The sequence below is a fragment of the Scophthalmus maximus genome, chromosome 9, assembly GCF_022379125.1.
Source record: "Scophthalmus maximus strain ysfricsl-2021 chromosome 9, ASM2237912v1, whole genome shotgun sequence".
Lineage (NCBI taxonomy): Eukaryota > Metazoa > Chordata > Actinopteri > Pleuronectiformes > Scophthalmidae > Scophthalmus > Scophthalmus maximus.
The window spans coordinates 13068151-13080000 of NC_061523.1; the positions used below are offsets into that span (position 1 = coordinate 13068151).

The 11850-nt window shown below is 43.5% G+C and overlaps 4 protein-coding genes across 8 annotated transcripts in view; 3 read left to right on the forward strand and 1 right to left on the reverse strand.

The window, feature by feature from the left end:
• LOC118319180 (fibroblast growth factor 18) overlaps positions 1–11850 on the reverse strand; it is a 209752-nt gene that overhangs the window by 126763 nt on the left and 71139 nt on the right. The gene's annotated exons all lie outside the window — the stretch shown is intronic.
• Positions 1–11850, forward strand: part of LOC118319165 (protocadherin alpha-C2-like) — a 149752-nt gene that overhangs the window by 37922 nt on the left and 99980 nt on the right. The window contains exon 1 of one of the 5 annotated variants that reach the window (XM_047334196.1): positions 3638–6254. The exons of 3 other annotated variants lie outside the window; for them this stretch is intronic. In XM_047334196.1, the coding sequence (XP_047190152.1) occupies positions 3897–6254 (2358 nt within the window). In that variant the 5' untranslated portion in view covers positions 3638–3896. Of the gene's footprint in view, positions 1–3637; positions 6255–9884 lie in introns of those variants that run through there. One more of the 5 variants, XM_047334184.1, reaches the window with a different exon arrangement.
• LOC124850495 (protocadherin alpha-8-like) lies at positions 110–2903 on the forward strand. Its single transcript, XM_047334212.1, has one exon. The coding sequence runs from the start codon at positions 401–403 to the stop codon at positions 2789–2791; it is 2391 nt and encodes a 796-aa protein (XP_047190168.1). The 5' UTR covers positions 110–400; the 3' UTR covers positions 2792–2903.
• LOC118319159 (protocadherin alpha-3-like) overlaps positions 6989–11850 on the forward strand; it is a 10773-nt gene continuing 5911 nt past the window's right edge. The window contains exon 1 of the mRNA XM_047334214.1: positions 6989–9500. Coding sequence (XP_047190170.1) covers positions 7149–9500 — 2352 coding nt within the window. The 5' untranslated portion in view covers positions 6989–7148. The remainder of the gene's footprint in view (positions 9501–11850) is intronic.

The following is an 11850-nucleotide window of genomic DNA, read 5'->3' on the forward strand; positions in this document are numbered from 1 at the left end:
GTCCGAAACGAAATAGCAAAGGCCAAATAGTTCGACTATTCGAAGCCGATCTGTATGATATCTTAAAAGTGACGTGGGGATATATCGTCTCTAGACTAAAATGTGTGCGACTAACAATGTCAACGCTTGGTGTCAGTGTGGTTCAGCGATTCTGTGCATTTGGCAGCATTTTACGTCACGAGCTTCATTCGAACCAAGCCTCCTACACTCTCTGTCTGAAACAGAACTGCTTACTTGATCTTGACGTCGCAATTGCCACCGAGTCGTGTTTTTTTTTTTAAGTCTGAGCATTTTTTTTTTAAAAATAAACCTAGGGCGTCGTTCAGAACCATGACGCACTAAGTCTCTGAAATAACTCGACGTATTTAATGGACTATTGTTTTTTTTTTATATTCAAGTCATGGAACAAAGAGGAGAATACAAATCCTGGAGGGAGCGACGTTGTTGGTTTGCCTTCTTGGTGGTTTTGGATGTTTTATGGAGCGGGGCTGTTGCGCAGATCAGATATTCCATATCCGAGGAGGTTGAAGATGGAACCGTGGTCGGGAATATAGCGAAGGATTTGGGACTAGACAAGAGTGCGCTCAAAGACAGGGGGTATCGCATTGTATCAGGCTCAGGCGAGCCGTTGTTTCAGGTGAATGAAATCGACGGTGTCCTGTATGTGAAACGTAGGATAGACAGGGAGGAGGTGTGCGAACGGACCAGCCCGTGTTTGATCCAACTGAAAACGGTGCTAGAAAACCCGCTGGAGATTCACTATGTGGCCGTGGAAATACTTGACATAAATGACCACTCGCCTGTTTTCCCAGAGAAGGAAAAACGGCTCGAGATTTCCGAGTCGGCTCTAGCAGGGGCGAGATTTCAACTGCAGGCAGCGCGCGACCCCGACGTAGGCCAGTTCTCCATCCAGCAATATCGACTGAGTCACAACGAGCATTTCAGGGTAGAAGTCAAGGATCGAGGCCAGGACCGAAAAGTACCATTTTTAGTTCTGCAGAAACAGCTGGACAGAGAAGCAGCTGGGAAACACAGGCTGCGTCTCACAGCCGTTGACGGAGGAAAACCGGTGAAATCTGGAAGTATAGACATACTTGTGGATGTAATCGATATTAACGACAACTCGCCCGTGTTCACAAAAGAGCTGTACTCTGCCACACTGAAGGAAAACGTCCCCCTTGGTACTGTGGTGATTCAGGTAAACGCTACTGATTTGGACCAGGGTGCAAACGGCGAAATAATATATTCATTTGGTAACGAAGTCGATGTAAAATTAATGGACCTCTTTAGTATCGACCAAAACACCGGTGAAATTCAAGTGACAGGTCCGATAGATTTTGAGAAAAGTAAGAGTTATGAAATTGATATAAAGGCATCTGATAAGGGGCAAGTTCCACTGGCATCTGACAAAAGTGTTATGATAACTGTGATTGATGTCAACGATAATGCTCCTGAGATAGAGGTGACATCGTTTTCAAGCTCCATCAAGGAGGATGCAAAAATAGGAACTACAGTTGCTCTCATTAGTGTCAGTGATTTAGACTCTGGGATCAATGGTAAAATAATTTGCACAATCAAAGAGGACGTTCCCTTCATTTTATCTCCGTCGCTACAAGAAAACATGTACGCTGTTGTGACCAAGTCGCAGTTGGACAGGGAAGAGATTTCTCAATATGATGTCACAATTACTGCGAAGGATTCAGGTGACCCTTCGTTTTTAACTGAGAAGACTATAAGCGTCGTCATATCAGATGTCAATGACAACAGTCCGGAATTTTCAATAAGCCCCTATACATTTTATATAAGTGAGAATAACAGTCCGGCAGCCCCCGTGTTTTCAGTAAAGGCATCGGATCGTGATGAGAGTGACAATGCTCTCATTTCATATCATATTTGCAGAGATGAAAGAGGAGGTCAGTTGTCCTCGTTTTTAAACATAAACCCTGAAAACGGGGATATTTTGGCGCTAAAAAGTTTCGACTTTGAAACACTGAAAACTTTCCAGTTCCACGTTGTTGCGTCAGATTCCGGAACTCCGTCACTGAGCAGCAACGTCACAGTGAACGTGTTCATTCTGGATCAGAACGACAACGCTCCAGTCATCCTGTATCCAGTCAGCTCCAACGGTTCTGCTGAAGGTGTGGAGGAGATTCCCCGCAACGTGAACGCAGGACACTTGGTGACTAAAGTCAGAGCCTATGACGCTGATATAGGATATAACGGCTGGTTACTGTTCTCACTGCAGGAAGTGACTGACCACAGTCTCTTTGGTTTGGACCGCTACACAGGACAGATCAGAACACTTCGCTCATTCACAGAGACAGACGAGGCTGAGCACAAACTGATCATACTGGTGAAAGACAACGGGAACGTTTCTCTCTCAGCAACAGCTACTGTGATTGTCAAACTCGTGGAGCCCAAAGAGGCTTTTGCAGCTTCTGATGTTAAGAGTTCAACAAAAGCAGATGAGGACAACAATGTGACTTTTTACCTGATGATAACTTTGGGCTCAGTTTCAGCACTTTTTCTCATCAGTATCGTCGTGTTGATTTCAATGCAGTGCTCAAAATCATCCCCAGACTATACTTCTAAATATCTACAAGAGACTAATTATGATGGGACACTGTGTCACAGCATCCAGTACAGATCTGGAGACAAACGCTACATGTTAGTTGGACCCAGGATGAGTATAGGATCTACTATAGTCCCAGGAAGTCATGCGAACACACTGGTGCTCCCTGACAGGAGGAGGACATCTGAGGAGGTAAGATTATTAAAGTGGCAAATGTGAGGTCATTTACTGAGTTCATTGTTAACTGAACATGAGAGCACTGAGTAAGGTTGTGCATATATGGCATTGTTGGCTTTGTTTATTCCTAGCAATTATTATTCCATTTCCTTTTTTGGGCATAGTTGTTGCAACAGCACTTTTTGTAGTCTGATACTTTGTGAACATTTTCATCAACTCCTTCAGAAATGTTCTAGACTCATACAGGGGTTTAAACATTATGCACCCTGTCTTGGGCCACGATGAACAATGCCTGCAACTCTTTTCATTTGCTCTGGTATTTTGTCATTGTTTTACACCGATTTGTAAATTTTCGAATGTTTCTTCCAGTTTTACATGAGCTTAATTATTTTGATTTTGAAACAGCAAATGAAAGCTGATTTGTTTGAGAGTGCTGCGAGCGTCTTTTCACTATTTAAATTAAACATGACAACCACGTGATGAAAAAGTAAGCTTTACCACCCTGAAGAATTAAAAGAAGAGTATGTGGGTGTGAGTAAGAATGGTTAAGTCGACTCAGCACCTTTGAACTAGAAAAGATGTGAAAAAGGCTTATTTCGAAATGCTATAACTGAACTGCCACATGTTACGGTCGCTGTCCCTGGTGCTGAAAGTGTTTGGCTTCGTTCTCCTACACGAATATCATCATCACGTCGTCTTAATTCACACGATAGTATTCACATGAAATTAAGATTGTTGACTCCAGATGTTTGCAGTCCTTGGAATATACGTTGTTTGCTTTACCAGCAGCTAGTGTTCCCTTGTTTACACTTTGTTCTCTGTGGTTTGCAGTAGCTAATACTCGTTTCAATATTGACTTACTGTGAAGCCTACATCCTTCAAACGCCGCAGTGAGGAATGTGGACGCATGGTGTCAGTGTAATGTAAAAAGTCAGTGTTAAGTGTGCGCGTCATCTTTGCCGTTTCGGTCCGCCTCTTGACGACGTTCTCACTTCGATCCTGGAACGATCGCGTCTTTGTTGGTGCAATTCCCCTCATTTCTATAGAGGAAGAAAATGCATATCTACGTATTGGAACGTGTTGGATGCTGTTTTTGAAACGGAGTCACTGTCTTTGTGAAGGATAACTGATCATTTCGGGGTTGATCATGGAACAAAGAAGACGCGTGCCGGGAAGGACGCGAGGATGTTTTGCCGAATGCGTGGTCGCGGTGCTTTTGTGGAGCGCGGCCTCGGCGCAGATACGATATTCAATCCCCGAGGAAGTAAAGGAAGGAACGGTGGTGGGGAATATCGCCAAAGACCTTGGATTGGATAAAGGCACGCTGAAAGAAAGGAAGTATCGCATTGTTTCGAGTAATGCGGATCCTCTGTTCCATGTGAATCAGAACGACGGCATCTTGTACGTGAACCGGAAGATCGACAGAGAAGAGGTGTGCGCGCAGAGCAGTACGTGTTTAATAAATCTGAAAACCGTCTTAGAAAACCCACTGGAGGTGCACTACGTTGGAGTGGAGGTGCAGGATATAAACGATCACTCCCCTACTTTTCTTGAGGAAGAGAAAAGGCTGGAGATTTCAGAGTCAGTGTTGCCTGGAGCACGATTTCAGCTAAAAGCCTCGCGAGATCAGGACAGTGGTCATTTTTCAGTGCAACAATATAAACTCACAGGCAATGATCACTTCCGTTTGGAAGTTAAGGATAAAGGAGATGATGGTAAAATACCCATATTAGTTATTCAAAAATCTTTAGACAGGGAAACTGCACCAAGTCATTCATTAACATTGACGGCTGTGGATGGGGGTAAACCTCCGAAATCTGGCAACATGAATATTTTCGTAAATGTTTTAGATATTAATGATAATGCTCCTTTTTTCACCAAAGATGTGTATTCTGTGATGCTCAATGAAAATGCATCGGTCGGTACAACAGTCCTGCAAGTGAATGCTACCGATTTGGATGACGGCACAAACGGAGATGTAGTTTACTCGTTTAGCAACAGTATGACTCAAAACATATTGAACCTTTTTGATATCAATCAATTAACAGGTGAGATAACTGTTAAACGTTTAATAGACTATGAGGAAAAGGATAAATATGAAATTGAAATTGAAGCATCAGATAAAGGTTTTGCTCCCTTAACTACAGAAAAAAGTGTCATCATCAAGATAGTGGACGTGAATGATAACGCACCTGAGATTGAAGTCACCTCATTTTCAAGCTCCATCCCTGAAAACTCCAGACCTGGAACTACAGTTGCTCTGATCAGTGTGAATGACTTGGACTCTGGTCTTAATGGAAAAGTTATTTGCTCCATAGGTGAGGATGTTCCTTTTGCTTTGACACCATCCTTACAAGATAAAATGTATTCATTAGTAACCAAATCCCCTCTGGACAGAGAGACACAGTCACATTATGTCCTGACAATAACTGCAAAAGACGCTGGTCAACCTCCATTATCATCTGAGAAGACAATAAGTGTTGTTGTGTCAGATGTGAATGACAACAGTCCAGAGTTTTCACTGAGCCCCTACACTTTCTATATCACAGAGGGAAACAATCCAGGTGCCTCTGTTTTCTCAGTTAAAGCTTCTGATGCTGATGAGAATGATAATGCACATATTTCCTATCATATTCTCAGAGATGGAAGCGGAGATAACAAACTGACGTCATTCCTCAACATTAACTCTGAAAATGGGGAAATTATTGCGCTAAAAGGTTTTGACTTTGAGACACTGAAAACTTTCCACTTCCACGTTGTTGCGTCAGATTCCGGAACTCCGTCACTGAGCAGCAACGTCACAGTGAACGTGTTCATTCTGGATCAGAACGACAACGCTCCAGTCATCCTGTATCCAGTCAGCTCCAACGGTTCTGCTGAAGGTGTGGAGGAGATTCCCCGCAACATGAACGCAGGACACTTGGTGACTAAAGTCAGAGCCTATGACGCTGATATAGGATATAACGGCTGGTTACTGTTCTCACTGCAGGAAGTGACTGACCACAGTCTCTTTGGTTTGGACCGCTACACAGGACAGATCAGAACACTTCGCTCATTCACAGAGACAGACGAGGCTGAGCACAAACTGATCATACTGGTGAAAGACAACGGGAACGTTTCTCTCTCAGCAACAGCTACTGTGATTGTCAAACTCGTGGAGCCCAAAGAGGCTTTTGCAGCTTCTGATGTTAAAAGTTCAACAAAAGCAGATGAAGACAACAATGTGACTTTTTACCTGATGATAACTTTGGGCTCAGTTTCAGCACTTTTCCTCATCAGCATCATCGTGTTGATTACAATGCAGTGCTCAAAATCCTCCCCAGACTATACTTCTAAATATCTACAAGAGACTAATTATGATGGGACACTGTGTCACAGCATCCAGTACAGATCTGGAGACAAACGCTACATGTTAGTTGGACCCAGGATGAGTATAGGATCTACTATAGTCCCAGGAAGTCATGCGAACACACTGGTGCTCCCTGACAGGAGGACATCTGAGGAGGTAAGACTTGTTTGTGAAAACTTTAGCTTGTTTCTGCTGAAAGTGTCATTGAATTGGTTGTTCATCAATAAGTTCAGTCAATTGATCACTGAAAACGCTTACTGCACATGAAGGGTATTGTTTGGTTGGTGCCATGCTGTGCGTGCTTTTAGTCATGGTTGTAACAATAGCAAATGCTGTCTCAGCATCCCTTTTTTATTTTGGCATCTCTGCTTTCTTTACTCCATACTATGAACACATATCAGTGCTAGTCAAACAGTTCGACCAGTGTCAAACATTTTACACTTTAATTCAGACCAGACTGAGATCTGAGCTTTCAAAAGATTGCAACTGGTGTCATTCGCTGTCCCTGGTGCTGAAATGTTTATGTCCTCATGTACCAATAACGAATAGGTTAAAACCACTAACTCGTTAGTTTTTGTTCTTAGAACAAATCAAATTCCGAGTTATACAGAAACATGGAGCATTTTTGTAGGGTTTGAATCTCCATCTTTATGCGGAGGACAGTATGTTTTGCTCGTTAAATTGGCTAAAGAGTCGTTCTCTTCACCTTCTTCACTCAGAGTCAAGCTACATTATTATAAAACATGTCCACGGTGGTATCAGAATACGTCAGTACGGTTGACTTCCTTGTAGTGAACACTGGGGTCGCATGGTGTCAGTGTCTCAGGAAAATAGCGGCTCGTATCGTCACTGTACTTTGGTCCCACCTCTTCATAGCGCTGGGTTTGATTCTGACCGCAGTCGGCTTTGTGCTGCCGTTGTACGCACTGTGCTGCAGTTTCATCATTTTGGAAACGGAGTGCCCATCGGCGTGCGCGGACGTGTCGTTTTCATTTCTTCCTATGCGATTATTGATCCCGCGAGGAATCGGTGAGAGTTGTGGTCCTGATCATGACACAAAGAGGACGCGCCGCGAGAGGACGGCGGATCTGCGCTGCGGTCGCGCTGCTTTTGTGGAGCGCGGCCTCGGCGCAGCTACGATATTCAATCTCCGAGGAAGTTAACGAAGGAACTGTGGTGGGGAATATCGCCAAAGATCTTGGATTAGATAGACACACGCTGAGAGACCGGAAGTATCGCATTGTTTCCAGTAGTGCGGATCCTCTTTTCCACGTGAATCAGAACGACGGCATCTTGTACGTGAGCCGGAAGATCGACAGGGAAGAGGTGTGCGAGCGGACCAGCACATGTATGATGAACCTGAAAACCGTGCTAGAAAACCCACTGGAGGTGCACTACGTGGGAGTGGAGGTGCTGGATGTTAATGATCACTCCCCCAGTTTTCCAGAGAAAGACAAAACGTTGGAGATTTCAGAGTCTGTCTTAGCTGGAGCACGTATTCCTCTAAAAGCATCTCGAGATCCAGACGGCGGCCCCTTTTCTGTTCAGCAGTATAAACTCAGCCATAATGACCACTTCCGGTTGGAAGTTAAGGATAAGGGAGAAGATGGTAAAATACCCATTTTGATTGTGCAAAAATCTTTGGATAGAGAGGCAGCGAGAAGCCACTCATTAGTGCTGACAGCTCTGGATGGAGGGAAACCTCCAAAATCTGGTGAAATGAATATTCTAGTAAAAGTTTTGGATGTGAATGATAACGCTCCTGTTTTCTCTAAAGATGTTTACTCTGTGATGATCGATGAAAACGTACCAGTAGACACAATTGCCATACAAGTGAATGCAACTGATTTAGATGAAGGACCAAATGGAGATGTGATTTATTCATTCAGCAACAGTGTGAGTCAAAGATTGTTAAATCTTTTTGATATCAATCCATCAACAGGTGAAATCACTGTTAAAGGATTAATAGACTATGAGGAAAAAGATAAATATGAAATTGAAATACAGGCATCAGATAAAGGCCTCCCTCATCTTTCGACACAAAAAAGTGTCATCATCAAGATAGTGGACGTGAATGATAACGCACCTGAGATTGAAGTCACCTCATTTTCAAGCTCCATCCCTGAAAACTCCAGACCTGGAACTACAGTTGCTCTGATCAGTGTGAATGACTTGGACTCTGGTCTTAATGGAAAAGTTATTTGCTCCATAGGTGAGGATGTTCCTTTTGCTTTGACACCATCCTTACAAGATAAAATGTATTCATTAGTAACCAAATCCCCTCTGGACAGAGAGACACAGTCACATTATGTCCTGACAATAACTGCAAAAGACGCTGGTCAACCTCCATTATCATCTGAGAAGACAATAAGTGTTGTGGTGTCAGATGTGAATGACAACAGTCCAGAGTTTTCACTGAGCCCCTACACTTTCTATATCACAGAGGGGAACAATCCAGGTGCCTCTGTGTTCTCAGTTAAAGCTTCTGATGCTGATGAGAGTGAGAATGCACATATTTCCTATCATATTCTCAGAGATGGAAGCGAAGATAATACACTGACGTCATTCCTCAACATTAACTCTGAAAATGGGGAAATTATTGCGCTAAAAGGTTTTGACTTTGAGACACTGAAAACTTTCCACTTCCACGTTGTTGCGTCAGATTCCGGAACTCCGTCACTGAGCAGCAACGTCACAGTGAACGTGTTCATTCTGGATCAGAACGACAACGCTCCAGTCATCCTGTATCCAGTCAGCTCCAACGGTTCTGCTGAAGGTGTGGAGGAGATTCCCCGCAACGTGAACGCAGGACACTTGGTGACTAAAGTCAGAGCCTATGACGCTGATATAGGATATAACGGCTGGTTACTGTTCTCACTGCAGGAAGTGACTGACCACAGTCTCTTTGGTTTGGACCGCTACACAGGACAGATCAGAACACTTCGCTCATTCACAGAGACAGACGAGGCTGAGCACAAACTGATCATACTGGTGAAAGACAACGGGAACGTTTCTCTCTCAGCAACAGCTACTGTGATTGTCAAACTCGTGGAGCCCAAAGAGGCTTTTGCAGCTTCTGATGTTAAGAGTTCAACAAAAGCAGATGAGGACAACAATGTGACTTTTTACCTGATGATAACTTTGGGCTCAGTTTCAGCACTTTTTCTCATCAGCATCATCGTGTTGATTTCAATGCAGTGCTCAAAATCATCCCCAGAATATACTTCTAAATATCTACAAGAGACTAATTATGATGGGACACTGTGTCACAGCATCCAGTACAGATCTGGAGACAAACGCTACATGTTAGTTGGACCCAGGATGAGTATAGGATCTACTATAGTCCCAGGAAGTCATGCGAACACACTGGTGCTCCCTGACAGGAGGAGGGGATCTGGAGAGGTAAGAAATGTCGCTTTTTATCAAGGCAGAAATGCACATCCTAATTATTTAAGTACCAAAAATACTAAATCACAACACTTATCCAGAACGGCTCCATAGGAAATAACTATATGCATATGAAAGAAATGGGAAGGTTTTGTGAGTTCACTGTTGAGTTTAGTTGTTGGTTTACAGGTGGTTGTACAGTTGGTTGTCAATCAGACCAGATGGTTAATTGATTAGGGAATTCTACCTGAATGTTGTTGTGTGCTTGGCCACAGAGTTCATTGAGAGGTAACAGCAATTAACATTTTTTTTATTTTTTTTTACAAAGTTATAGCAATATGGGTACAGATATTTACACAGGCTGGAACCACCTGATACATTTTTAGTTGGGAATCTGTGCTTGAAGAAATATGCGGAAAGCAGTTGTTGGAATTTAGGAAAATCAGCATGCTTAATTCAGATTTCTTTTGGAAAAAGATTATAATTTTCTCACGAATAATTGTCATTCTGATTTTGACCAGTTTACATATTGTACACATAGCTATGTGTACTTGATTTTGGATTGAGGAATATAGAGTTATATATTAATGCATTTGTTTCCCATAACGCTGAAGTATGCAGACACTGTGTCTAAGTGCATGCTGCACTGTAGACTCGCGTCGCTATCCGTGGTGCTGAATGTTGTTCTATTAAACGCAGCCATTTCTCTTGAAATTTTACAGGAATAAGGACTTTGCAATTGCACAGATTCTTGGAAACAACAATCTCCTGAAGAGATATCCGATTGGGACTCCTGAACTTTGCTCTATTTATTTTCTTAGTACACGAGACAAACTGATTATCTCATTTTACAAATGTTTGTATGGACTTTTCATATGACTGTATTTTCTAGGTGAACAGAGCTGCAATAAGGTTGTGGGTCGCATGGTGTCGGTATAATGACAAACTGTGTTTCTAGATATTGCCGTCTTCAGGTCCAACCCTGTTTTTGTCGTTACGTGAAAGGGGCATGAGCACGAAACTATCTCCGGATCATTCCCAGCGCAGATTTGGTGATGGCGCACAGCTGGCAACGGAACAAGGCGGTTTATGATTTCTTTATTACACTACTATAGATCGCGGAGTAAACTGTGTCTGTACATCATGGAACAAAGCGGACGCCAGGCGTGGATACGACGATTGCGGTGCATCGCCTGTGTGGTGGCTTTGATGACGTACTGGAGCGAAGCGTCAGCTCAGACGAGATATTCCGTCTCCGAGGATGTGCAAGAAGGAAGTATTGTTGGAAACCTAGCGAAAGACTTGGGGATTGATAAGGCAACGCTGAAAGACAGAGAGTACCGCATTGTCGGGAGTTCAATGGAGCCCCTTTTTAATTTGAATAAAGACGACGGTGTCCTGTATGTCAGTAGGAAACTGGACCGAGAGGAGATCTGTGAACGGAGCGATACGTGTGTCATCAACCTCAAAACCGTCCTGGAAAATCCTCTGGAAATCCACTATGTCGCCATAGAGGTGCTGGACGTGAACGACCACTCCCCTGTCTTTCAGGAGAAAGAGAAACGGCTGCAGATATTTGAATCGACATTACCGGGAGCGAGGTTCCAGCTCCAGCCTGCGCGCGACCCCGATGGTGGCCCGTTCTCTGTTCAGCAATACAAACTGAGTCACAATGACCACTTTGGTTTGGAAGTTAAGGAGAGAGGCGGAGACCGTAAGATGCCATTTCTGATCTTACAGAAGCAGTTAGACAGAGAGGCCACGAGAGAACACAAGCTCCTGCTTTCAGCGGTTGATGGTGGGAGACCGGCGAGATCCGGAACAATAGACATACTGATAGAGGTGCTTGATGTTAATGATAATCCACCCGCATTCACGCAAGATGCATATTCTGCTATTTTAAATGAAAACACGGCCCCGGGCACGTTAGTGATCCAGGTTAATGCGACAGATGTGGACGAGGGCGCAAACAGCGAAATCGTCTACTCATTTGGTAAAGAGGTGGATGTAAATGTGCGAAAACTATTTGACATAGACCCAGAGACCGGGGAGATTGCAGTGGTGGGTGCAATTGATTTTGAAGAAAAGAAAAGTTATGAAATTGACATCCAAGCCTCAGATAAGGGCCCCGTTCCTTTGTCCACAGACAAAACTGTGATAATACAGGTAATGGACTTTAACGATAATCCTCCACAGATTGAAGTTACTTCATTTTCCAAATCTGTTCCCGAGGATTGTAGAACTGGAACAACAGTGGCTTTGATCAGTGTCAATGATTTGGATTCTGGCCTCAATGGAAAAGTGTCTTGCTTTATACGCGAGGACTTTCCTTTCGCTGTTTCTCCCTCCTTGCAAGAGAACATGT

Bases quoted from the DNA above. Each gene is read 5' to 3' on its own strand.
- LOC124850495 (XM_047334212.1), top strand. From the start codon at position 401: ATGGAACAAAGAGGAGAATACAAATCCTGGAGGGAGCGACGTTGTTGG.